This window comes from Oculina patagonica, chromosome 13 (genome assembly GCF_052425735.1).
Source record: "Oculina patagonica isolate OP01 chromosome 13, crgOcupat, whole genome shotgun sequence".
NCBI lineage: Eukaryota > Metazoa > Cnidaria > Anthozoa > Scleractinia > Oculinidae > Oculina > Oculina patagonica.
In genome coordinates, this window is record NC_135770.1 from 18,708,427 (window position 1) to 18,735,964 (window position 27,538).

At 38.7% G+C, this 27,538-nt stretch overlaps 2 protein-coding genes across 2 annotated transcripts; one reads left to right on the forward strand and one right to left on the reverse strand.

Annotated features, from left to right (window-relative positions):
- LOC144634640 (ribonucleoside-diphosphate reductase subunit M2-like) lies at positions 1-1,786 on the reverse strand. Its single transcript, XM_078493658.1, has one exon. The coding sequence runs from the start codon at positions 1,360-1,362 to the stop codon at positions 358-360; it is 1,005 nt and encodes a 334-aa protein (XP_078349784.1). The 5' UTR covers positions 1,363-1,786; the 3' UTR covers positions 1-357.
- On the forward strand, positions 1,740-27,264 carry LOC144634546 (peroxisomal ATPase PEX6-like). Its single transcript, XM_078493536.1, has 11 exons — positions 1,740-3,335; positions 4,301-4,449; positions 5,135-5,319; positions 5,671-6,363; positions 6,761-6,845; positions 7,384-7,554; positions 8,420-8,614; positions 8,843-8,982; positions 11,151-11,325; positions 18,627-18,657; positions 27,159-27,264. Exons 1-9 carry the CDS (start codon positions 1,746-1,748, stop codon positions 11,315-11,317), a joined length of 3,375 nt encoding a protein of 1,124 aa, XP_078349662.1. The 5' UTR covers positions 1,740-1,745; the 3' UTR covers positions 11,318-11,325; positions 18,627-18,657; positions 27,159-27,264.
- The last annotated feature ends 274 nt before the right edge of the window (positions 27,265-27,538 follow it).

A 27,538-nucleotide genomic window follows, 5' to 3' on the forward strand; every position in this document is an offset into this window, starting at 1 on the left:
AGTCTTCACACATATTTTTAATTATTTAATGATGGCTCACTAACTTCCAAAGCAAAAGGGGCTCAACTTCAGACTGCGTCCAATAATACAACAAACAGAAAATCTATATTATTAAAAAGATTTTATCATATTATGCAAATAACTAAATAAAAATAATTTTAGTTTTTTTTTGTCTGAATAAAAGCCTGTTTAGATGAACATGATACCGTCCACCAGGAATTATCAGGTATTTACAACTGATTTCCTCTGTTAGAGATTATTAAGAGGGAAGATATTATAAAACCAGGTAATAAATGCTGGGTTTTCATGCGTGGGATTTAAATGAGTGCTGCAAACATTCATGTATATTTCTCTGTGCTAAAAATCAGCATCAAGGGTGAACACAAAATTTTCCCATCTCTCATTCATCACACCATTTCTTTGATACTCAGAAACTTTTCGCTCATAAAAATTAGCTTTGCCTTCCAAGGAAATATTTTCCATGAATGAAAATGGATTTTCTGTTTTGTAATGTTTTTCAAGTCCTAATGCTACCAAGAGCCTATCAGCAACAAACTCAATGTACCTTCCCATGGAGTGACAATTGATGCCCAATAAATGACAAGGTAATGCACCTATCCAGAATTCCTTCTCTATGGCAACCGCGTCACATATAATCTCATTAACCCGCTCACTGCTTGGCTTTTGTCTCAAGTGCGAAAAAATCAAGCACGCGAAGTCGCAATGAAGACCTTCATCTCTGGAAATCAGCTCATTAGAAAAAGTAAGGCCAGGCATGAGACCTCTTTTCTTAATCCAAAAAATCGACGCAAAGGCACCAGAGAAGAAAATCCCCTCTACAGCTGCGAACGCAACAACTCTTTCCGCAAAAGTAGCACTAGAGTTTTTATCCATCCATTTAAAAGCCCATTCGGCCTTCTTCTTGACACAGGGGAATGTTTCAATAGCATTGAAAAGCTTCTCTTTCTCCCCAGGGTCTCGAATGTAAGTGTCAATTAACAAGCAGTACATTTCAGAGTGAATGTTTTCCATCGCGATTTGAAATCCGTAGAAACATCTCGCTTCGGGGACTTGGATCTCCTGATAAAACCTTTCAACTAAATTCTCTCCTACTATGCCATCGCTTGCTGCGAAGAACGCTAGAACATGAGAAATAAACTGTTTTTCTTGAGAGTTCAGTTTTTCCCAGTCGTACAAGTCCTTTCCCAAATCAACCTCTTCCACAGTCCAAAAGGATGCGACAGATTTCTTGTAGAATTTCCATATGTCAGGATACTTTAACGGAAACAAGACAAATCTGTTGGGATTATCCTGAAGTAACGGCTCCTCGATCTCTTTCTTTTGTAAGTTCTCTTTAGACATAACGAACGATCAGTAGAAATTCTCCAACACGTGTTTCTCAAGGTTACATAAGCTTTCACTGTAAGACACTTCTTCTACGTTTCTAGCAAAGCCAACAAATCATTTCATAGGCGAAATAGCGCTTCAAATAGACCATAGGATTCGTGATATCCTTTGATTCACCTCAATGTTGTATCTAAATTCTCTTTTTTCACCTACATGTAACGAGCATGGATCGATTTTCCAAAAAGTTTTTTTGCGAACGTGACAGAAACACAAGAGGAGTAACCTCGCCTTCATTGATCAGCCTCGCCTTGAAGGTGTCACGTAGCGTTGCGTTACAAGAGCAACCTCGCTTTCTTTGCGTAGAGTCGTAGAGGCCAGGCAACATAGCTAAAAGGAAAATGGCGGACGGCGAATACCGAAGGGGCATAATTTGCCGCATTTCTAGAGAGGATTTTACTTCGTTTTGTGGTTTTGATATTCCATTCGTGGAAGGAATCATTTCTGTAGCTGATACAGATTCTATCTTTCTTGAAAAAACAGGGAAAAGATTTGCATTAGCGTTGAAAACTGACCTTCAATATTCCACACCGAAGAGAGATTTCATATTGAACGCTTGTGCTTGCAAAGAAACTGACATAAAAAGACAACAACCTGATGGAAATTTGAAGATATTTCTGTTAGAAAACGTTATTAATAATCATGAAATGCGTGTTGGCGAAACTGTCTGGGTCAAGAAGGCGAATCCAGTTCCACTGGAGAGAATTTTGGTCGGAATTTCGTCGGTAGAAAGATATCTATGGGCAAAAGAATTCTTAGCATCTTTTCTTTGTGATTGCATCTCTAAGGGAACCATAACAATGCGTGAAAATGACGTTTTTTGTCTTCCTAATAATCAACATGAAAGGATAACTGACGACAAGGAAGAGCAATTTTCTCAGTTGATTGTGCTGCAGTGTGAGCCTGTAGTACAAGGTTGTATCGCATTAGAAACGTCTTTAGTTGTTTCAAAGCTAAGTGAACCAGAGATTTCTTTAGTCTCTGAAAGCAGTGGAGTAAACTCTGTGGTTGTTCCATCTGATTCCTCTGAAATTTTTCTGGTCTCTGATTTTGCACGCAACTTCCCTGGGAGTCTGCCTGAATCTGATGGATCAGATGAATTAACTAATGGAGACTCAAATGTAAGGACTTGTAAGCTGAAAGTAAGTGTTTTTAACTCGTGTGAAGTTAATGATGCAGATTTGAATTCTGATGCATCAAGCAGGCTTCATGTGTCACTGGGAACCTTGATTGACTTGCGCTTGTTCAATGGAAGCTGGGTCAAAATATGCACAAACCATGCAAATACTGTTAGTGATGACAAAGGGCAAAATGGCTGTTCTAAAGTAACATCCAATGAAGAAGATCCTTGCGACAGCAGTTGTAGCATCAGCGAGTGTCATGTTGTTCAAGTTGTAGCAGTTGCTTCCAAGACTGAACATAATGACTATGTCACTAGTGATGACGTCATTCTAGTATCAAACAGTAATGATATTGAAGTTGGAGTTGCATACATATCACCTTTACTCTACTTCAATTTGTTTCATAAAAATCCATCAAATGATTCAAGTCCTAGTATTTACATTCACCCACTTTCCAACAAAACACAAATTGTTGAGGGAGACTCAAGCACAGCAAGCAAAAATGACAAACCACCATTTGCGACAGAAGCTCATGTTTCCCTGGTTCATTCTCCTCATTATAAGGCTGGAGATTCTTTTGATCTTGCACTGGCATCACATTTCAAAGTGCCTAGGGTGCTAACAGTTGGGGATATATTCTACGTACATCACAACTGGCAAGAAAACAGTGATGCTAGGAAGGAGTCCAGCTCAGGTGATGATCAAGGAAAGAGAAATCTTGTTGTTTACTTTCAAGTGACACGGCTTGTTTGTGAGAATGGTGAAGCAAGATCCTGCTTTGTTGACATGGACCATACTTCACTTTATCAAGTAAGTGTATCACTGTTCTTTGTCTCTAGGTCTCCCATATGCAGTTACATGTGCAGTTGTATGCCAGTTGTATTTTACAGTGGTTCCTGTGGCAACTTAATTTCATTGCTCAATTTTTTTTTTTAATTACACAGTTACCTACAGTTTCTACATTAAAGCAGTTGTCAAATAGGCAATGCTTCAAGTACAGTAGAACCACAGTAACTCGAACTCTGAAGGGAAACGAAAAACAGTTCGAGTTAGCGGGATTTCGAGTTATCGGGGTCGATTGAATACTTAATTTGCCAAGTTAATAATTGATAGTTTACTGATTTTTCAGCACTACAGTATACAGTACAGTGCAAATTGAACTTTATATCTTGCCAGAAACTCTAACACGGGCATACATTCTCATGATAAGAGTGGAAAATGGCTGTCAAATACGCGATCTGTTCGTTGCTCTAATCAATGGGCAACCGTGGCGTCTTGCAAGAACCGGAATTCGAGTTATCGGGGTAAATTTGACCCAAATTTTGTTCAATGGAAACGAAATTTAGTTCGAGTTAACGGGTTTTCGAGTTATCCGAGTTCGAGTTAACCGAGTAAAACTGACTGAAAAGTGGGGTCAAATTCAAGGGAAATGGAAGTTTGTTCGAGTTAGCGGGGTTGTTCGAGTTATCCGAGTTCGAGTTACCGGGGTTCTACTGTATTATTTGACATACTTTTAACTACTGTATATTGATGAGCCAAATCTGTACAGTAGTAGGTACATTTAGATTTGCTCAGCAGATTTTGTGGTTGTTGTACATTTATTTGCAAGTAATTTTTCTGGTCTTGTTTGTTTCCAGCTCAGAACAAAAATGGTAAAGGGAAAGCTAGGCAACCTCTGTTTACCAAGCTACATTGTAAAATGTTGTGGAATAAGTTAATATATTTCAACCTAGCATATTTTATAATTATAGTACACTTGCATTTTGTTTTGGCAGAGAGGTTCAGTATGCAGTTATGTACCTGCCCTCCAGAGATCACAGTCCTGTGGTTCAAGACCAAGTTATTGGGAGCAGACATGTCCTGCAGGATTAAACAGTTGCAATGAGGCCCTAGAGAATGTTGTGAAACCCTATTTGAACACCACGTATTAAGCAAACTCAGATATTTAAATTTAATTATGTTCTTCAACGTAAAAAGTTCTTCAATGTAAAAAGTTGACAACCCCACAGCCAATTTCAGTGCAATGTGTAGATCCGGGTTTTTCAAAACTTCATTAATTTTGACTGTGGATCATTGCCCAAGGTGATCATGAAAGTGGCAATAAATAAATTTTATGCCTGCACAAATTTGGTCAAACTCGACTTTTTATATGGCAAAGGCTTATTTTTTTTAATTTTGGGAGACATAAACATTAATTTTAAGCCTTCTGCATTTGTCAAGCAGATGAAACTGAGCAGTTTACAGATTGTTACAGAAAATTAATTTAATATGAAGCTGGGGCCAGGCAACAGTCCTGCCACATGTTTACAGCTCAATGAGCATAAAATTATTGTACCTTTTGTTTTTATGGTGTTTTATTCTAAAGGTTTTGCAAAGCAAAGCGATTTCTGATGACCTAACTGCATAAGGGTTGAATCTGCCCCAGCCAGTTCAAAATATTACTGTAAAGAGTTGTGGCTGTGGAACAAAATTTATTTATCACCAGTACACTTGGGCCAATGATGTTTTGAAAAAAACCTACTGTAGGTCTACTCACTGCATTAAAATTGGCTGTAAAATGTCAGCGGTATATCCTTATCTATTAGCTCATGTTTTGTTATTTCTTTTAGGGAAGGTCATTCCCTTCCTCCATGTGGGATTCTTTTGACTGGGCCTCCTGGAGCTGGAAAGAAGACAGTTGCTATAGCAACAAGCAAAAGATTAAACCTGCACTTTTTTGAAGTCAGTTGCTATGATTTGATTGGCGAGTCAGTGGCAGCAACAGAAGCAAGACTTAAAAATACATTCCAGAGAGGTCTGTTCATATTAATGTTCAACTTATTGACTTACATGTACATAGTTACATGTATGTGTACATGTAATAAGCCTTAGCAGTGACCAGTAGTGACCAGCATCTAATTTCTCCTGATAATATTACTGCCTGATCAAACATACCGTTACAGGTGAGGAGAATGAATAAAATGATCACCATAGATGAAATGTCTCAATTTTTAAACAAATTCTCTCAAGCAGTACCATAAGAAATACGGGGAGAACAATAAGGAAAATGTGCATTTTGCTACTGGGGCTTAAAGGGTTAAAGGATAATTAATTTTGTTTTTTCAAATTAGGATGTAGGAAATTATTCCTTGCCCTCATTTTCCAGGCATCTTCTGCTCACCTTGCATCCTGCTGCTGCAAAACATTCATGCTCTGGGCAAAGACAAAGAAGGAAATGACGACGAACCACGAATAGCAGCCACATTGCTAGACTGTATTGCAAGCCTTCAGGAAGATTCTGATTGGCCAGTGGTTGTCATAGCAACTTCATCCTCTCCTGATGACATCACCTCTGACATGTTTTCCTGTTTCCTTCATGAGCTGAAACTTGAGGCACCCACCGAGAGCGAACGATGCGACATGCTCCGTGGACTGGCGAGAATGGCATCTGTAGGAAATGATGTGTCATTTGAACAGGTGGCCAAAAGAACGGCGGGATTGGTGCTGGCAGACTTTGTTGCCCTCTTTTCGCATGCATCAAATGCCGCTGCGAAACGTTTATTCGATGGACACACAGAGAAATTAACACTTACCAAAGACACCAGTGGCCAGAATTGGTTTCCATGGAAACTTGAGCAGCAACTGAGCACATCTGGTGTCAAACTCTGCAAGCAAGATTTTGAGGATTCCTTGGATATTCTTCAATCATCATTATCAGATGCAATTGGAGCTCCCAAAATTCCAAGCGTTAAGTGGGATGATGTTGGAGGCTTAGCGGAGGTGAAGGCAGAAATCTTGGACACAGTTCAGCTGCCACTTCAACATCCTGAACTGTTTGCAGCAGGGTTAAGGAGATCAGGTATTTTATTGTGCAAGTTATATGAATTTTATATCATCTAGTTGATTGTCTCAAACAGTAGCAGCGTTTTTGGCTGCACTGATTGGCTACTCAAACTCCAGATATCCTTTGCTATTCACCTCAGAGCAACTTGTGCGTGAAAACTGTTGTTGACAGGAATAAACTAGTCAAAAATCATCCTTTTGGGCTATATCATCTCACTGTTTTAGGATGTACTGAAACAACTATTCACCTCAGTGCTGGTGGCTAGTAGTGGATATTTACATTATCTAGTTGTTAATTGTTTCCTATACACAGCATACACACCAGTGCGTGACATCAGAAATGTAAATTTAAATGCTCAGAGAACATTCAATGACTTGCTAACTACTTGCTTCATGTTGCTTTCTTCAAACAGGTGTATTGTTGTATGGTCCACCAGGCACTGGCAAAACATTACTAGCCAAGGCAGTGGCAACAGAATGCTCACTAAACTTCCTCAGGTATAAAGCGATTCTGACTCACATGTACATTTTACACTAGACTGCTGCAGAAGAATATCACAAAATACATTAAATAGAATGATGCCCACTGCTTGCAGTACTATTAAGATACCATGAAAAGCTGATGTTCCTCCTTCTCAAATAGATTTATCAAGTAAGAAGCAAAAAAACGTGACTAGCGAGGAAGAAAATCGTTGCATCACCCGTTTTTTAGTCCTTTGCAGCCGAGATGTCACGCAGCACCCCTCCCCCCCCCCCCAAAAAAAAAGGGGAAAAAAGAAAAGAATGAATGAATGTTGCGTGACATCCCGAAAAGTAGAAAAGAAGGAGACTACCAGTTATTGTGGCAACCTTTTCCCTCCCATTTTCCTGTTTTCACCTCTACCTCCATTAAAGTGCATACAGTCTTGACACAAGAATCTTGAAACTATTTTAACCTGTAATTATACATGGTAGGTGTACTATATGATTCCACTAAGAACATGCTGTGAAACAGTTGTGAGACACGAGGGCTGAATAAGGTACCCTTTTTCACTAGTGTAAAAGGACCAGAGCTTATCAACATGTATGTGGGTCAAAGCGAACAGAACGTCCGAGAAGTGTTTACTCGTGCCCAGAGTGCACGGCCTTGTGTGATCTTCTTTGACGAGTTGGACTCACTAGCTCCCAACAGAGGGAGGAGTGGGGACTCCGGTGGTGTCATGGATAGGTGAGTTACAAAATACGGACCTTATTTGGTGAGAAGTGTATGAGTCACTATTTTCGTCAGAGGTGTTGCTTGCTCTGAAGGACGGGCTCTTCGAGCGATGCAAACGCAAACACCGCAATTGCAAGCGCAAAAGAAATTATAAGGAAAAAAATGTGCGAATTAGCACAACTCGAAAGCATTTGCACTTGTTTCGCATGCGAACGCTGCCAACGCAAATGTAAGCGCAAACGCAAGCAAGCAAAGAGTGAATTGTCCGCCATCTTGGAAAAAAAATTCAATTGCTTCTGCGTATCTTACGTTCCCTGCATTTGCGTTCTACGTGTGTACAATCGCTTGCATTCGCGTTTGCATTTAAGTCGCGGCACGTGTAAACCACGTTTGTGAAACGTGATGTCGCCTCTTCAAGCGTACATAGGCGTACGAGGCGGGGGGGCGAGGGGGGCTGCAGCCCCCCCAGTGCCGAAATTTTTCGGGCAAAATGCTTAGAATTCGGGCAACAAGCCTAGAAAAAGAATAGAAAATATGCCGACAAATCTCAACATTACGTTCGAAACGAATTACATCTATAGAAAAAAGTATTGAAAATATACCGAATTTTGTGGTTCAAAAGTCCAAATTTCTCATTCATCTGTTTTCGTTTTCTCTCGCAAATTGCTATAATCATGGTCAATTTTTCGCGCACATTTTGCGTGATCCCTCAGTTTGATTTAATTGCAATCACCTTTTCCATAGCTTGCGGACTTTGAGAAAGTCTATTTTTTTTTCGGGCAATAAGGTGTCCGCCCCCCCCCCAGGTCCGAAATGTACATGTCGTCTCTTTTGCTATCATGATTTGCGTGACAATTTTTTTGTTGATGTTCCACAGGGTGGTGTCCCAGTTGCTAGCTGAGCTGGATGGGCTTCACAAAGCCTGTGACGTGTTCGTCATCGGGGCCACAAATCGGCCTGATCTCCTGGACCCTGCGCTTTTGAGACCAGGTCGATTTGATAAACTTCTTTACCTCGGAGTGAGTGAGGATAGAGAATCACAACTCAACATACTAAAAGCTCTGACAAGGAAGTAAGTCCATTGATATCAATAAAAACGTGCTGATTAAATCGGTGCACTATACAGATGTTCGTTAGTTTGTGCTGTGCTCTCTAAGAACCATCCTTTGTTAGCAGAGTCTTCTTTTCCGTTATTTTGACTGGTAAACGATTCATATTGAGCACAAGCCTGCGTAGCAGGCGCTCGTGTATTGCATGCTTGACTCAGTTTATTGTTATTTTATTTTCCTTTTTTGCACAGATTCTGTTTACACCCGGATTTGCGGTTAGAAGACGTAGCAGCCATTTGCCCTGCTAACTTAACAGGAGCTGACTTCTATGCACTGTGTTCGGACGCCATGTTGCAGTCTGTTAAGCGGAAGATCGAGCTGCTTGAACAAGGTGATTTAATGGACCCTTTGCAGCTAAGGGTCACATTGCACAAAATCCGCCTACTGTAGCTGGAAAGCAAGCTACGTACTGGCACATCCAAAACAAGGAAAAGTCAAGCTAGTTAGACTAGTTTTCGTCGCTATGTTTTGGATGTCTTGGCGCGTAGCTTGGTCTCAAGCATGCGGAGATTGTGGCATTTAACCGTCAGCTCAAAGAGCCCATAGGCGAAACACCAAGGGACTAACAGGATGGTTGGAAATTATACCAAGCGCAGCATTTCGGATTGAAAACAGCACTTATTTCCTGTCGGAGCATCTGAAGAATTTCCGAAAGCTTTTAAACAATCAGAAAATTTGTTCATGACCTTAAAAGTGTTTACAATACCAAAGTTGACTTACGACTTGAGGCAAGATTACGTTGCTTGGCAACATCGCTGAAATAAAATACCGTTGGCTCCGCCAATTCTTGGAGCCAAACTGTCGATACAGTAACATTGTGCACCAACCTAAAGAAATCTCTGGACATTTTGTAAAACTTATGTAAAATATTTTGCCCATGTTTAGCGTGTACTCACACCTTTTTATTTTGTATTTGCGAAAAGATCACGTTTCCAAGTGTGAACCGTCAGAAGAATGCTTTGTACAGTGCAACCCCGATATAACGATATGCCAAGGGAGAAGTGAAATTATATCGTTATATCGAGGTATCGTTATATCGAGACTCCCGATATAACGATATGGCCGTAAAATAGCCGAAAATATCGCTATATCGGGGTAAAATTAAAATGTACTTTTTACTGCATATTATTTAATTAAATTTGTTAAATTAAAGTTCAAGGAAAACGCAGGGACAAAGGCATCGGCCTTGAAATCCCGTCGACGTATAAGTTTGGTCACAAGAAGGATTCAAAGATACTAAAATTGAGAGAACTATTAAATTACAAGGAGGATAAAGAGGCATCGTAAACTGAAAGCTGTTGGCAGAAACATTGTAGATTACTGTACTCGTTTATATTAAATTCAATGTTTATTTAAATTGTAGTACTGATACTGTAATATCGTTATATCGGGGGAGATTTTACGCTCGGTCCGCTAAATTCTCATCGTTATATCGGGAATATCGTTATATCGAAGGTCGTTATATCGGGGTTCTGTCCCATACATTTTACTGTAACTTTTGCCGGGACATAGCATATTCGTCGTTATCCCGGGGATGTCGTTATATCGAGGATCGTTATATCCGGGTTCCACTGTATTGAAGAAACTTTTCAGAACTCTAGTAAACTTCCTTGAAATGGTTGGACTGCACTGGTCCAAACAAATGACAAATGAGGACACATTGTTACTCGTGATGTTTACTAAGGCTATGTTTACAGGGGACCGGTCCGAAACGGACCCAGTCCGATTTTCGGACCGGATAGGCCTTCTGTTTACACGCGGGACCGTTCTGGAACCGGTCCGAAACGGATCCAAAACTGGACCTGTTGTTTTGCAGGTCAAGTTATGGATTCGTTCCGGACCGGTTCCAGAACGGTCCCGTGTAAACACCTGGATCGGTTCCAAACAGTTCCGTGTAAACAGAGGCCGATCCGGTCCGGTCCGGTCCGGTTCAAAACGGTTTTGGTCCGGTCCCGTGTAAACGTAGCCTTAGCGAGCAAACGGGGAAACATTTGTTGCGCATAAAATGTGTCGCGGACACAAATTTTGTGTCCGCGACAGTCAAACATTTGTTAACACAAAACGCCACGCCGATCGAACTACGAACAACAAACGCAAGCAATGGGATAGCTACGCATGTACCAAAGGGAAACACCGCAGGACCAGACTCGACCCAGCACTTCAGCAACCATGTGAACACCACCAGAACGCTACTAACAAACATACCCCAAACGCTTAACGCTACAAACGCCTGAAACACTAGAAGCACGCTAATGACTTGCTCCTTGTCGTTAACTATGTTAAATTACATTTAACTGTATTTACCAGTCACCCAAGACTACAGTGTGTTAAACAAGGTAAACCATCCAAGGATAATTGAATTTGCGTAAGCTATGGCTTCCTATGGCTGATTAGTAACTGCTTGCTTTTCTGTAAGGTTTTTAAAACGCCAAAAAGATTAAATCTGAGGTGTCATGTGAAGGTGCACATTTTGACAGAAGTGATCATTTTACTTCTTAGGCCAAGCTGACCCGAGTGCAGTTGATAGCGACATTCAAGTCACGGAGGCTGATTTCAAGAAGGCGTTGGACAATCTTGTACCGTCGGTCTCTCTACACGAGCTCAAGAGATACAAACAGATTCAGAAACAGTTTACACTGACTAACAGTGGTACTGCCAAGAAATGATTACCCAGGTGAGTTTAGCGTGGCCGACCAAGTTCGCTCTAACAGAACGAAAATCTGTAACCAGCTTCAGTTACTAATCTGAACGATCCATCATCGGAGAAGTGGATTGTTCGGATTGCAATCTAAGGCGCGTACACGAGCGAGAAGATTGAGTACGGACCCGCAAAATCGGACGACACTTGAGAGAAACAGTCAAACAAAACGGGGCCATAGGCGCCAGGCCCCGGATTCGACTGCTCACAAGTGGTCAGGCGGACCTTTGCGACGGGTGCGTACCCATTTCTCTGCCGTGTAAACGCGCCTTAAGATTGGTTTGTTCATAATTACATGTATAAATGGAAAGGGAACTCTAATTTGCGATCGCATAATCCGGATTGAGATTGGTTAAATAAGCGCTTCCAAAGTTTAGTTACTCATGGCAATTAATAATACGTCATGTTTGTGCATCGACATTTCGACATAATTTCTAGAAGTTTACAAAACTTACTTACACGTAATAAGAAGCTCAATAATAGTTGGATTTTGCGGATAAGAACTCAACAAATGACGGAAACTCGTAAGAAAGTACATGTAGCGCTGGTTAAAGGTGCTATGTCACGGTATTTTTAGTCATTTTTTTTCGGAAAAATGCGCTCGTTCGGTTTAAGAGTTTTTGGTTTTCCCTCCAGGAATAAAGTGCGGAGATAGCGCATTAATTGGTGTTATAAAAATACTATAGGTCCAGAATTCTTTAAAAGTTAAAGTTCATGAGACGAACGTTTCTCTTTTCTCACATGATTTGTACGCGCACACAAAATCTTATAATTTACACGATAGGCTTTACTGAGATTCGGTTGTATTTTACAGCTTTCAATTCTTGTGGTTTTGCATGTAACTTCTCAAGATTTCATTTGGTTGGTTTTTGTTTTTATCAGTGGTAAAAACTTGCATTTCGCCCATACAGACATCATTTTTGTCGGAGAGCGATCGTGCTGCTTTCGTGATTTGTCGGAGTAACAACTACGAAAAATTTCCCGAAAATACACGACGTTTTGGTCCCGGGTTTCTTAATAGCAGGCCGCGTCTAAGACAATTCAAATCAACGTGAACTAAATTTTGTTATGTCTTACCAAGTGAAGAGGTTTCCCTAAAATATGCTATACATTTTGGTCGGCATTTTAAATGCTTAATGCTTTCAAAACACTTGCTTAGGCGTGTTTTGTCTGCGGTTCTACGTGTGTGAATTGATATCGTCTGCGGCAAAATATATTTGCCTATTATATAAACACAAAAATACACTTGAGTCAATAAAGTGGGTAGAAAAAATATTTTGAACAAATATTAGCTGTGAAGTGTTTTTCATAAGCAAGCTATTGGCAAAAGGACATTTGGAAAATGATACCACTCAGGAAAATAATGTCATCACTATTAGTTTCTGTGCAAGTTTTAATGCTCCGCACAGTACTGACTTCGTTGGCAAAGCCAAAAGGTTCGTACATTTTTCGAATTCTCTATGAGATGAAAATATCAAAGTGATCTATCTTAGGAGCTTTAAAGTAAAAACAAATGATATTGATAGCGAAATCTGCTTTACCTAAGTGCTATGTGGGTGTAAACTGTAAATTTAAAGGGCGAAGGCGAATGATATGTAAAAAGAACAGTTTAGACTTACGTAGGATCAGTAATTTAAATCTCAGAATTTTTATTTCGTCAAAAACCACGGACGAATTCTGCGCTGTTCTATTGATCGTGGTTACCGCACTATCGGCGAAATTACTAGACTTTTTTTCTAAGCCTTCCTTGATATTCGTCTTAAAGTCCAGTCACGGAAGTGAACCAAAGGAATTTCGATCAAAGCACATATGAACATTTCTTGTAGACTACGTTACTATGAAAATAATTAGAATTGTCAGATTATGAGAACTAAAGTGAGCAAGAGAGGGGGAAGAGATATTTGATTTTAAAATCCTTGAAATAGCATTTATTTACGGAAACTCAAGTGTTTACGGTACATTTGTTTGACCGGTACTTGTCGCTGACTAAATTTGCGCTGATACTTAAAAGAAATGCGATAAAGATCTAGTTTCTTCTTCAGAATAAAAATAATCTTTATCGGTGGAAATATTATCTTGAAGTAGCGGTAAGTTACTCGAACAAAGGCTAAAACAGAGATGTGGCAAACTGATTCGAAAGTACAATCTTTGAAAGGAAGAAATCTTGGCCAAACTTCGATTGTTTCCTGTATGTTTGTTTCCAGATGCTCTGTGGGCAGATTTGTGTCTAATAAGATTTGTTTCTACCTATATTGAACAGGAAATCAGAAGATTTGGAGAAAAATCTCGATTACTTAAACTGACGTCATAAAACTATTTACTCCTAAAGCTGTGCTAACATGATTACCTGTTTAGATAGTGCTGATGTTCTTTTTCCAGCCCGTACGCAGTTTAATTGCTTTTCTAGCTTTCTTAATAACTCAGCAATGAAGAACATTCTGGGCTTAAAAATTTTCTTGTCGTTTCTCTGATCTATTTGTTTTGTTTTGATGTGGTATATGCAAGCTGACAACCGTAAACAAAGAACAAAATTGCACGTACATGTACAGTACACTAGCCTCGATGAATGGTTTGTGTTAAAATTCCGATGAGCGCGGAGTAATTAAGATATTGGCTTGCATTTTGGTCAGATTAACTCAGATTTTCATTTATTGCTTCTTGGCAAAATTAGCCATTTTGTTTTTGAACTCACGACCTTCACATGTAATCTAAACTTGCATTCATTGATCACAAAAATCGCAAATCGTACACGATTTACCGTGTACGACATCAAAATAAACTCATTAACGAAAAAAAATGGCATAGCTACGCGACCTTTTATAAAAATAATGCTTGAAATAGAAAGTTTTTTTCTCTGGAAAATTCGTTTCCGTTTTCAAGCCAATATTCAGAGCTTAGTGTTGTTGTTTTTCATTTGCGTGTACGGCGTTATTTTAATAGGCAACATTTGTCCCGTCCTGTATGGCTGTTTCCAGAAATTCGTCTGAAAAAAAGACTCTTTATATGACGACAGCTGAAGAAAACTATCACAGATTTTGTATATAAACAGTTTTCACTGCCATTTTCTAGTACAGCCCTTCGTTCGGCAGCTCTTTCAACGTGTGGCTCTGCGAAACTTTACACGAAGGATGTCTCTTAGTGAAGGTAAAAGTTCGTGGAATTTTGTGATGCTATAACTTCGCGTTTGTGTAATTGAAGATCAGGGAGTTAGATGTTTTTGGCACGTACAAAGTTGACTTAAACCTCAGGTTATTATAGAAAAAAAACACAGTAGATATGCTGTCAAAACTGGATGATTAATAACAGGCCTGCGTTTGCGTGTCCAACGACTAAAATGCATTCATTAGAGTACAAATAACGCGCGAAACGAGTACCAATATCTCCCGGTGTTTGCACTCTAAAATTTCTGTTGGCTTTTGTACTCGTTTTGACTGAGCTAGAGCGAGAAACACATTTGAAAGTTTAGATGTCGGCAAAGAAAATTGTTGGGTACTAACTACTCTATTAACTCTCTTATTAAACACTTTTAGTGTGTGGATCGCTGAACATTTTAAGATGCTTAAGTCTTTCTTAGAAGAGAAGCTAGCTTCCATTTCTATTCGTTGATTTTTGTGGGGAACTCATATCCTTGTTTTTAATCTGTGCTTCGTGTCACTGTTGTCAGAACTTCGTAAGCCTCCCCTTCTTTCGATAACTAAAAAGCTTGGAAGCAATATCCGATTAGATCAAGAAGGATGAAGTTTATTTATACTCGGCGGTCCATTTAGCTGCAAAGCGCATATCTGGAGAGACCTTGTTGCAATATTGAGCGCTATTTTTGACGGCTCATAATAATCCGAAAAAGTTATTTTTGTAGCCGATATATGTTCCAAAATAAAGTTTCTAAAGAAGTTGTTTGGCTGCGTTGGCGTGAAGTAATTTACTTAGCTAAGAATCAACTTGAAGTTGATAAAAGTAAATTAATCACCCTAGCGAATTTTGAAAACAAGTTTTAGCAGTCTTTGTGTAACCGATGTCTTTAAAATTGAGGAAGCCAAAAGCGAAACATATGGTTGTAAATAGACAATGTTGAAAAAAACTGCTCATAATCTTGCAGAGATCGTAGGCTGGACTGATCAACCAAGAAATATAGCAGGACCTAAATTCTGCATTTATCGATATATTTTGAGTTCTTCTTTATCTTCACCCCTAATATAACATAAGGATTAGTAGAAACTCAGCCGTGTTCTATTGGAAATCCGCGAATCTGATTGGTTCTTCTATTGTTTTCTATTTGCCGACAGAACACGATCGCGTGCGCGTTGAATTATCCTTAATTTTTGGCTAAAAAGTACAATCTACATAGAAGTGTAGGTTTTGGACTTCAAATCTTTAGAGTTTCTACTAAAACAGTTAGACTACTCGTTTCGTTGGTTATACACTCGTAGAAAACTCGGGCTCGTAGTCCAATTGTTAAATATAATTTTACGTAATCTTACAATCTTAAAGGGACTATGTCACGGATTTTAACAGATTTTTGAACAGCCCAAATTTACATTTGTGTCGTAGGAAACCTAAAAATAATGTTCCAAAACTGTTTAAAAGCGCGTTTGGCTGCGGATGACTCGGATGGAAATGGATTGCAATTTGAAAACGTTAGCCAATGTTCTCAAGTTGTTTCCGCGCGCCTGCAAAAAAATCGATATTTATAGCCGAAGTTTGATTTCCATCCCAAATAAAGGTTTCATCTTCCGTTAATGTTCAAAGACAAAGTTTTTCATGGGTAAAGTTGCCTTTCACCATGGGCTCCTCTTTCACTTATTTCAGAACAGTTTAGACCCCAAAAAGCGAAATCCCCGTGACATAGTCCCTTTAATGACCTGAAAAAGGTCTGGGGAGAGGTTTGAATTCGCGGCGTGGACAAGCAAGGAATCTGTTTACAATATACCTCAACGTAAATCAAATAGAATATCAAACAAAAGTATTTTGTCTGGTTTGCTCAAGGTCAGACGCATTTAATTCAGACGAATATAATTCAGGATCGTCTAAATCCACAACGTTTCAGCGACTGTCTGTGAAAATAATTTCGTCCATCCGACATTAGTCAGTTCTAGATGCAATACCCGGAATTTTATCTAACAGTATCGTCAAAGTTTACTTGACAAGAATTTTCTTTATATCTGTAAATCTTCTGGAAAGAGCTGTTACATCTACATTGTTCGGAATCTGCGGTACGTGTGTTTTCCTACTGAGTTTAATTCGCTGTTTTAATCCTGATGACATATTGTTATCATCGATGGAATTTAATGCGAATTAAAGTTTTTGTGCATGCTACCGATTCCAAGGGGCATTACATTTTAAGTAACCGATTGATGTATTAAATCTCCATACAGTCTGTCATACATTTCTTGAAGTGTTGGTTTTGAGATTTTAGTGTTAAATCAAGGTCGAGGATCTTTTATTGCCGTTACTTGCCTGCTTTACAAAGCATTGATGTTGCACGTGCGAGGTTGAAAGAAAAAATTAAGTATTGGATTCTAAGAGAGATCGCTAGTCACAGTATTGTTTCTGATGTATGAAATTACGTAAGCTTCAAAATATTAGTTTTGTAAATTGGAAAAACACCAAATCGGTGTCTGTTAATCGGTCGGTGTCAGTGATGATTGCTCGGAAAAAGTTGTCTGAAAATGTGCATCACAAATAAATATTTCCCGGCGCGGGTCAAAAGATAGGCTCAATGAAGTAGCTAGAAAATCGGATGAGGTTTACCGAGGCTTGCTTGGTTTGATTCTAGTAACTTCCTTTTGCTTGCACGTGGCAGAAAAATTGATTGATGGACAGATGCTGGAGGAAATTTGTTGGCTTTCGACGTGGGGTATGCACCAAAACAATAATCACGCGACAAGATGGCCTGTGTTCAGAATTAAGCGATCCATGAAGCTTTTTTGAAGGAAGAAAAGGTCCTGCGATACATTGCGGTTCTTCAGCTATTTTCTTGTGCATTCAATTTCTGTTTTGTAATAATCAGTAAGTTTTTTTCTCGTCGCGTAACTCGATCGTTTAAATTCGCTTTCAATAATATTAAGCCACACAATTTTTTTTTCTTGGTGCCAATTAAAGGCATCAAAAGGGCACAGATGTCCTTCCAGAACTTTCTCTCTTTCTTCGTTGCGGTATATTGTTCATGTTGCATGGTTTATGCGTCAATAGATTTACCTCTGATCGTGTTGTGGTTTGTATTCTTTTCGCGCTGGTCTGTGTTGCTCGTGAACACAGCCGAGTCTATTGAAGTTAAAACAGTTTTACACTTTGGGTCATTTCGTTGACATGGCCTCAAGTCGACGAGGGAGTGATCTATCCGAAATGCCTCAAAATCGCGCAGGTTTGCACTTAATACATTCCTAATTTTCCTTCTCCTATTTTATATTCTATTTTTATTTTTATTTTATTTATTATATATCATATATTTTTTTTTTATGTTTAACTTGAAGATGAACTGTCAGTACAAGTGAGACTATTTCTTGAGCTCTTTTCACTATAGCAGTGGTGTGCCTTTATAATAAAGTTGCCGGTGCTTGTTTTACATAAGTTACAAAGTCAAAGATGATTTTGCTAGAGAAATGACCATATTCACAAGTGTTCTCGCCAATTAGGTCTAGATTATTCGTCATTTACGAGGTCTTTATACAGTAACAGTGTATCGAGAAAAGAAATCTGTACGCTTTGGGACACCCACGCATAGGTTCAATGCAGTGTATACCAATTACGGCCATTTTTGTAGCAATAACCTTCATGCTAACACTTCTCGAACAATTGCGTACCAGTTTTAAGTTACCTTATGTCAAAAAAATTGTGCTTATGGGAAAAAGTTCACACGATTAAAAACGACAGAAATAATTTTTTTTCTTGGTCAAAGAGCTTGGTACGTGGAAATCTACACGCAGTTCGTTTGCTTGCGCGCATAAAAAAAATCATAATATTTAGCCCCGTGACACAAATCGTGTTTTTTGAATAAATATACGTTGATGTGCTGTAGAAAAAACCGAACATAGGTCATTGTGTGTTATTAAAATTAAGATCGTGTTCATAAAAGTGATATTTGTTTTTCACACAAGGCAAGAAATGTTTGCGCGACCTTTTTTCGCGCGTGACATAAATTAATTTGCGATCAGGGACACCAACGGCGAGCGATTAAAGAATGAAACTAAAAACTGAGGGAGGGAAGAACCGTTGACACGATGAAATGCAATGCACTGTTCATTAGCTACATTTTTTTTCTCCTGATTTTTGTTTTTCAGATTCTGTGTTGAGACACTTCATGCCAGGAAGGTAAGCCATATTATGCAAGATTTTGACATTTTTCAGCTGTTCATGTAGAAAGAAATCGAGTTTATCGACTCATTTAAATAATAATATAAATATATACATATTTTTATTTCTCTTTTTATTTTCTTTGTTATGAAAAATTTAACTTATATTTTACTATTTAAATTATTCAACAAGAGTTTATATCGAGGTAAATGGAAGGAATTAATTTACCGTCGGCAAGCCGTTGAAAAACGATCAACCCATTGAAAGTCCGTAGCTTTTCATGGGCTTACAAATTATCCAAAGCCGTAAAAACATTTTGTTTTTCAAAAATTTTAGTTTACTTGCCCATTTTCTTCAATCCTGTTACCCTAGTGTTTTCTTGCCTATAACATTTAGCAAATTTCCAACTTAACATGCAGTCGTATCGCCAATATAGATAGATTGTGGTGTTCTGCCGTACCTAATTTCGAAAACCTATACAACCGTGCGTAGGTACGTCCATTGGCTTTCTGTCTAATGCGCGCTTTAGAAATAAATATTGTATTCACAGTTCTGTGGGCCTGTGATATTAAAACTGACCGTGTTGGCCATATTTGAAAATATTGGGTGCTTCGATCGGGTAACTTGTGCCACGGTATAACGCTGAGTAACGCTACTTAGAACATTCTAGTACACTGTCAGTTTTTTTTAAAGCAAAACTTATAACTTAATTTATGACAAAACGAGTTGTTTTTTCTTTGTTACTGCCTGTCACATTTATCGGCAGTAGTTGTGTCTTGTAAGAACTTCTAGAAACGTCTTTTTCCTATCTACTTGAAACGATTGAGTTTTCCCAGCATGTGGCGTAAGGGAATCGTTTATAGCGGTAAAAAAGCCAAACTTGTAGCGGTTCCGTTTCGGTTCGTTTGCTGGATGAAATGCAGGAACTATATATAGTTTGGCGGTTTTTTAAACATTTCTTTTCTTTCAAAGTGGACAAATTAGACAAATTATACAAATATCTTTCAAGTGGATTTCAGCCTTTGGCAAACAAAATTGACAACAAAAGATTTTCATGGGTTTATTTCAACGTTTCTTGCTGTTTTCATTTTCTATGCAGCCACGCTTTCGCAAATTTTGCCAGGTTGTAAAACCCATTTTTTATTCGGAGAATATCCACATGAATAACTGTCTACCAAAACAAAATTATTGTTCTACTGCAAACTCTTTTCTTTTGTTCGTTGTTGGTGGTCGCGATTATGCAAAAATCTTGAGTTCGAAAATTCTAGAAGTATATACTTTGAATTACGGTTTTTCAATCTTTCAGCGATCTAGTGGGATAAGAATCATGTTGACATTAAGCTATATTTGAATTACGGACTTAGAAATATTTCTGCGGTGAAATTACACTTAAGACTCGTTTAACCCCGACCAAGAGGTTTTGAAATTTTCCCAAAATTATTGTCTTCATTCAACAAGGCAAATTTTTAATTATATCGAGAACTTAAAAAAGACCTCAATTATGGCTGACTCATCTCCGGCCCACAATCATCGCGTTAACGGCTTTCTAAAAATCCATTTGATTATTATCTGGGATTATTGTAATTTCCTTTACACTGCTAAGTAATTTTATGTCGTTCGAGAAAGATCTATCGATACACATCGCAAATAGACCGCAAAACCTTAAAGTGTGCGCTATTGTCTCGCTTTTTATGAGTTTTCAATTAGTACTTCTTTGTAGACTGTTAGTCGCCTGAAAAGCATTTTCGCGGCAATCTGGACGAATAGATTTGTAAGCGTATTAAAAATCGGTATATTATTTGTTGACCACAAACCTACCCTGGCGCGCGCGAAGGTCCTCGAATTTCATATATAGGACAATCGTTTCAAACTTTGACAAAGGAACGGTTTTATCGCTGCGGTTCCAATCTTTCATGCAGTTATTGTAAGAATGCACAAGTACATGTAAATTTTGCCGATGACATTTATTTTCCAGTGTTGTATTATATAGCTGGAATAACTCGAGAAGAAGACATTTAGAATGCTCTTAGAAAAACTAACGCGCTTGCAAGGAAAACGCGCTAGTGAATTCTGCAATTCGCCCCACGTGCTTTTCTAATCTCACATTAGCTGTAGACGGGATACACGTGCTTCCTGAAGCACGGCTGAGTAAGCACGCATGCGCACCCTGCAACTCGTCAGCGGTCGCCATCTTTCGTTAAAAACTTGAGGATTATAAGGTGGTTAAACGAATTTCTGTTTTCAATAGCGGTTTACTTTTACTTTTGTGTTAAAAGAAAGATTCGCAAGATCCGACGTGACTTGTAAATTTAAACCGCATTGTTTAATAGCAAGAAAATCGTGTTGTAATTATCCAAAGAATTTGCCTTGGGCGATTCTGGACCATGGCCTTAAAAGGGCACATTTTTGTAAATAATTTTCACTAAGAAACTGAACTTGAAAAACTAACAGCAGTACTAGAAAGTACTGTTCAGTATTTAAGCGTTCATTAAATTGAAACACTTTGAGCTTTAAGCCACACACTCAAAAGTTCTTGAACCGTGTTACACGATTTACGGTTTTCACTCCAGGAGAGAAATTATCACGGTTGGAAATAGCAACTTAAAATTCACTACTACTCGTCAGTTGAAGGGCCCTTATCTTTCATAGAGTCACAAAAGTGCCTCAGTAAAATTTCACAATTTTTACAAACATCTTAACAATTTGGCGGAAGGCATTTTGGCCTTATCGGGCATACAAGTACATGGATCCACTATTTCCGATGTTTAATACAAACTTAACTAAGACTTTGAACAATAAAACAAAAGAAATAACTTATTTATCCCTCAAACTCAGCTTAATTGTTTTTTATTATTATTTTTCCCGTAAGTTCCAGAATTAAGTTAAATTTTGAATTTCGAGAATAATCTGTAAGCTATTTCAAACTGCTGTTGCCGCTTTCTGTCCGAACTGCTTGTTGAAACGGCTAAAAAACGGAACTGTTGAGAACAAGAATTTCCAAGATCTTTTTTTTTCTCAATTCTAACATAGATTACTTTTTTTAATTTAAGATTTCTTAAGTCGTTTTCGGTTATCTAGAATCTACGCTACGAAGTTCAGCTCAGCTGGTAGCTCGGAAGTAATCCATGCAGGAGGGGGTGGTTATCTGTCAAGAAGTGTGTGTCTCAGTTATTGGGGTCACGCAGGTTAAGTTTGTTATCCTTGTTATCTGTGTTTATGAATTAACAATTCCGATCCTTTATTGACTTCGTAGGCGTTGAATCACAAAAGATAATAGGTACAAAGTTACTTCTTTCCGACATCTTCTAGAAGTAAACTGTAATTGTTTGTTTCGCGATAATTCTGAGTGGCGGAGGTGCGTTTATCATTGTTACCTAATATTGCAGAGCGCGGTAGTGCCTCGCTCATGCTTGCCAGCTCATTTAACAAAACAAGGTTTTTCGTGTCGCTAGGTTATTATGTTTTCAAATTATACGCCGCTAATTAATGTGCAAGAGCATTCCTCCATAAATCTTGTAATGAGATTTGATATCCAATTTTACCGGCCAAAACTGTAAATTTCGTTTGCGTCGTTACAAACCAACTCGTTTCATGGCGTTTCCTCGCGCGAATGGCTCGCACCCAAATAGGTCGGTAGCAGTTACATTGGCGGCAGCTAATAATATCATAAATGTTTATCTTTGCAATTGTCTAGAAATGCGATCGTAAACTGAAATCAGCGGTCGATCAGCCCATGTCTAGTCGCAACATTTCAAAACATTTCAGAAACGTGATCCGTCCGAGCTGATATGAGGACGAAAATACCTTCTACAAAACTCGATGTGTTTTGTGTGCGCCGGGACCGTTTCACTTTTTTATCGTGTCAAATCTTCCGTGATTGTTGAACAATCCCCGAGTTACAAAAATTCTGATGTTCAACTGATATATTTTTTTTTTTTTTTTTTTTTTTTTTTTTTTTTTTTTTTTTTTTTTAAAAAAATTGAAGAAGTTATGCTCGAATTTCTGATAGTAGAGCGTTAATGACGAGTATATGACATAAAGAAATAGGATGCTATGTGCAAATTTCGCATTTTAATTTAAACATTTTAAATTGCTTTTGTGGCGAATAAAATTGCGTTATTTTATAACAGGGCAACTGTTTCGACCCTTAAATTCCAAGAAGCGTGGGAACTGAAATTGAAAGATAGTATTGAATTTAGTACTTTTGTTGAGTTGGGCTAGCAGACAATTTTAGAAAATAATGAATTTAAATGGGAAAATTAATCATACAACAGCCCGCTCCAAGGGCTCCAGGCTACTAAAATGACCGACCTTCGTTTGAATATTGCTCGTTGGCAATTCAACTAAGTAATTTTGAATCTTTCTTTATAGGATATTTGGTTGTTGTTTTTTTGTTGGGGCCGTCAGTTAGAAAAACCTTCAAAATTTACTTCAAAATCTGTTGAAAAAGGTCGCCCGCTTTGATAAATTCTATGCAACTCTGTATCCTGCGTAGAAGCAAAGAGCCTCTTTTTAGACCTTGTTTCTTTTTCTCCCCTTTCTAGAACCTTCCGTTTTTGCATTTTTTGGCGTTTGTTGAAACATAAGACTTGTTTGATTTCTTATGCAAACAAGTTTGAAGACACACGTCGAATTGAAGATAACATATTCAGTGAACCTTAATTTCGCGGGTCGATGTTTTGTCGTGGAACATTCTGGAACGTGTTTGCACCGGCCGAAATGAAACGCGGTAAACAAGATGGATTTCGCTTCACTTTAACATCTAGCCGCTATTTTCGTCGAAAGAGAGCCCGATTATTGGCGGGATAAAGTTTCTATCTTTCTAAGGCCGTTAGAAGTACGCGAAATTGTTTATAATTTTGGGGCACCGATAGATGTAAAGAATTAACCCCGTAGCAATTTACAGGTACAGTATAATGATACAATAAGAATATTGTCGTGTCATTTTGAAACCAAACAACAATTTCGTCGCATTCAACCGTGCCAAGACTAGCGAAGCACATCGCTAAATGAAGTGTAGCCCACACAAAGATTTTCAGATCAGATCACATGCATAGAGGCGTAACAAGTTCAGTGTTTCAGTGGCGCTGTGAATTTTTCAGCTTTGATGTCCGTGTGCGGATCACGGCTTGTGTTACTGGTTTGAAAAGGAAAGAGCTGGTGTAACGCTATACAGCCTCCCAGCGGAAGCGTGTTCAGAGCTGTTGGCCGCCGGCGGATCCACCACCATGGCTCATAAAAACCCGGACCACTTTGAGGAGCTTAAGAAGAGGTTTGCTCTCATTTCCTTTACTCTCAATTCGTTTCTCGCGGTGTTGACAACTTTTATTTAAAATTACCCTTTAAAAACTCATTTATTGTCCCATAAATTGTTCATCGTTGTCCAAAATGCTGACGGTAGATTTCTCGGATTTGCATTTGGAAATAATCGCCCTATTGGTTTTAGTAAATACACGCCTCTGCAAAAAAAGTAAATGGAGAGAATTATACTTTTATCTGTAGTCCCAAGGTGCTCGTCTTTGTGAAGGCTGTTTGCATTTTGAATTCCCAATTGTAAGTTAAGATTTTATTACCGGCGATTTCTTTGAGTTCCCATTGCTAATAACCGATTTCTTGTCTCTCGTTGGCTGGTTTTTAACTAAAGCGCATGTTATGTGGGTGTTTCGGTCAGTGATCAAACTGGGTTTTCTTGCCAAAGAAAGCGGGGTATTTCATTATGTAATATCTCGAGATATCACCGATGTGGAGTCGTTCCGTTTTCGGGTTATTTTTCACAATAGAGCAACGCGGTTATGAGAGAGTTTTATGTAGTCTTACCGCAAATTTTCATTTTATAAATTTATACTTTTTGTTTGAAAATTATGACAATTGCGCCTTGAACCTGTTGTTGAACATGTGCTGTCTAGCATGTTATCGGTTGCACGCCTTAAGTGACCTGTATTTTGGCAAATGTTGGTATTTTAGAGTCGATACAGTCATGTATGTCCATAGTTTCCCATGCACAGCAGTGCCCTGCTTCTGTTTTTAGTCAGTTAAGGCTTCATGGAGCTAAACCGAGAAACTACTATTGTATTTTTTTATGGCAAACGCTGTTATCGTGTTATAAATTATCTTTGATTGGAGGGTCGGAGGGCGCGAGGAAAACAAAACAATCGGCTTGAACTCTTGTGCACAAGTCTTGTCTCGTTATCGCTATGATCTAGGACAGCTTATCTGTTTTGTATACCACTTTTCTTGAATTTTCGATTATATTCAATCTCGCATAGGAAAATCATTATCACCGTAATAAACATTACCAATCGAGCCCGCTACCACCCCACCCATTGTTTATCTTTTAACCAGCAGCTCAATACAATGTATACAGCTTTCTCTAATTGAATTTCTAGTCTACGTCTTTTCGTTTTTCTTTTTCCTCATTTCCTTTTTTGCTTTCTTTAAACTTCTAACTGATATAGCGTAAATATGGCGATAGGTATAGAACGAAACTCTGGTGTGTTTTAATTGCGATTTTTTCGTAGTTTCCCTTTCATCGTTCCAGTAGTTTTAGTATCACATCACTGAAACTAACAACGGGAGGTCAAAACACGTGATGAGTAGGAGGTTTAAAATGTGCTATTCCTAGATCCCCCCTGACTGTGCAATTTATTATAACTTAGACCAAATATGCTTCAAAATGAGCCAGGTACCTTAAAATTTCTCAGAAGCAATTAGCAGGAGGAAGGGCGCCATTCGCCCGACCTCTTGTCCTTTCCGCTTTCATACTTCAGTTGAACTTAAATTGTAAACAGCTATTTCTTATAAATGTCCAGTCTGTTTACAACTCTTATCAGTACACTTTTAGAAGAAGGACTTCTATTTTGAGCGAGAACTTTCTGCCACAGGTGGAACGGTGACAGAAATTGCACAATTGATCGATAACTCGTGTTGATTTTTAGATGCAATTCGAAGCTGCACGGGGCAAATGTGTCATTAATTATATGGTAATAAAACAATAAGATATTCAAAGCCATGTGTTCCAAGAGCAAAAGAACTTCCAGAACCTTCGATTTTTCCAAAATAACTCACTCGGATCACGTCTTTAATTGTAATGAGAACTTGAGAACTGTGCTTTCGTTGAAAATGTTTCGTGCAAACTTGCTTTTATACCGGCTAAAGGCTAGATGTGCAGTTATTAATCCGCAGTTTTAGTTGCGTTGCTCCCTTTTAGCCAGAGATTCTTTATCTGCACTTTCAGCTGGTGTAGCTAGTCACGTGACCTTTCCCTCCTTGGTCATTGAGCAGGCGGTGAAAACAAATGATATATTTTTGTGTGTGTTCCAACTCGTGAAGTGGTTACTTATGACAATGGAAATGCGAAATTTTGAAACAATTAGGTAAGCAAAGTCAAAATGGCTCAAGAGATCTTGATATCCACCGACAGAAATTCCCTCAAAGATAACACTTGCAACATCTTTTCACTGCATGACTCAGCGAACGCAATTTTGTCATTGTCCACTTCCGTAGTAGCGACCCACCGAAAGTAGTGACAAAAATTCATCGTTGTTAGAACCTATAATTACGAAAATTGTTACATTTCTTATATAGGCTATTTGTGGTTATAAAATTATATGATGTATAAGACATTTTACCTTATCACGGCTTATTTTAAAAGAGACCACCGCTAATATTTTCTTCAGTAACAGGTAATGTTACATGACGCATTTGATTTGTAAAGTTAAGTAATACAGTTGAACCCCGATTTCAACCGTCAGGGGAAAAAAGGAAGCGGGAGCGAAAAGCGAGTGACGAAGGGCCAGGGAAACGGGAGCGATAAGGGGAACGAATAACCGAGTTCGAATTAGCGAGGTCCAACTGTAGTTCGGTGAAGGTCGTACTTTAAATTAGAACAACATGACTACCTGCCATGTTAACTGGCGAGTATAAGTAACATTACGAACTCGATAGAGCGGTTTTCAATTGAGTGTTGAAAGAATCATTCAAGCTTATCACAAAGGTAACAGATAATCCAGTGAACCAATCGAAACTTCAAGCAAATACATGTAGCCGACACGAAGCGCGGGAAACGTGTGAGAGCGAGTCACGATTGGTTCTGGTTTACTTCTGATTGGTTGAGAAAATCACGGAGTGTAGTAAAACAAAACCGAAGCAAATGTGAATTACTTTCGACACTCAAGAAAGCGACTCTATTCGAGATTTATTATCTAGCGTAGCATCGTTTTACTTTAAAGCCTGGTTTTCGCTAGCGACGCAAGCACAAGCGCAAGCACAAGCAAAATCACAATCACGCAAAAAGGACACATTTTGATCCTTGCGCTTGTGCTTGCCGCAAGCACAAGCACAACTATCAAAATGCAAAACACTTGTGCTTTTGTTTGTGTCGAAGCCGTTTTCACGATAAAATAAGAGCTGTTATCCTTGCGCTTGTGCTTGTGCTTGAGTCACTAGTGAAAACCAGGCTTAAGGACTGAAGCTCATGTCTTGTTGAACGTTTTTAATTTTATTTTTCTTTTATATTGCAGCCTTTCTGGTGACAGCGAACGAATACTAAGCGGTCTACTCAATTCGCCTGGCTTTTCCTCAGACTTCTTTTCAGTGGGAGAAGACAAATTCAGCACTGAGAAGGCAGGAGATATCGTCCGTATTGCATGCTTTGACATCGGAAATTATCGCCCGGAGAACATGACGTGGCGAGTTGAAGGCGATCACGTGTTACTGCAAGGAAAGCGGACGCAAAGACTCGACATGGGAGTGGAGGGTGCGAAGTTTTCCAGAGCTGTTCCTATACCCGAGGGGGTGGACCCTAAACGAATCACAGCAAGATACAACTCTCTAGACGGACAGTATATTGTTGAAGGGTTTAAAGTGAAAACCCCACCGTTCAGAAGAAGAAAGACTAGTA

Excerpts from the sequence above, each read along its gene's own strand:
- LOC144634640 (XM_078493658.1), bottom strand. The coding sequence starts at position 1,362 with ATGTCTAAAGAGAACTTACAAAAGAAAGAGATCGAGGAGCCGTTACTT.
- LOC144634546 (XM_078493536.1), top strand. The coding sequence starts at position 1,746 with ATGGCGGACGGCGAATACCGAAGGGGCATAATTTGCCGCATTTCTAGA. Across the intron at positions 8,615-8,842 it reads CTAAAAGCTCTGACAAGGAA|ATTCTGTTTACACCCGGATT; the intron begins GTAAGTCCATTG and ends TTTTTTGCACAG. Across the intron at positions 8,983-11,150 it reads GATCGAGCTGCTTGAACAAG|GCCAAGCTGACCCGAGTGCA; the intron begins GTGATTTAATGG and ends TTTACTTCTTAG.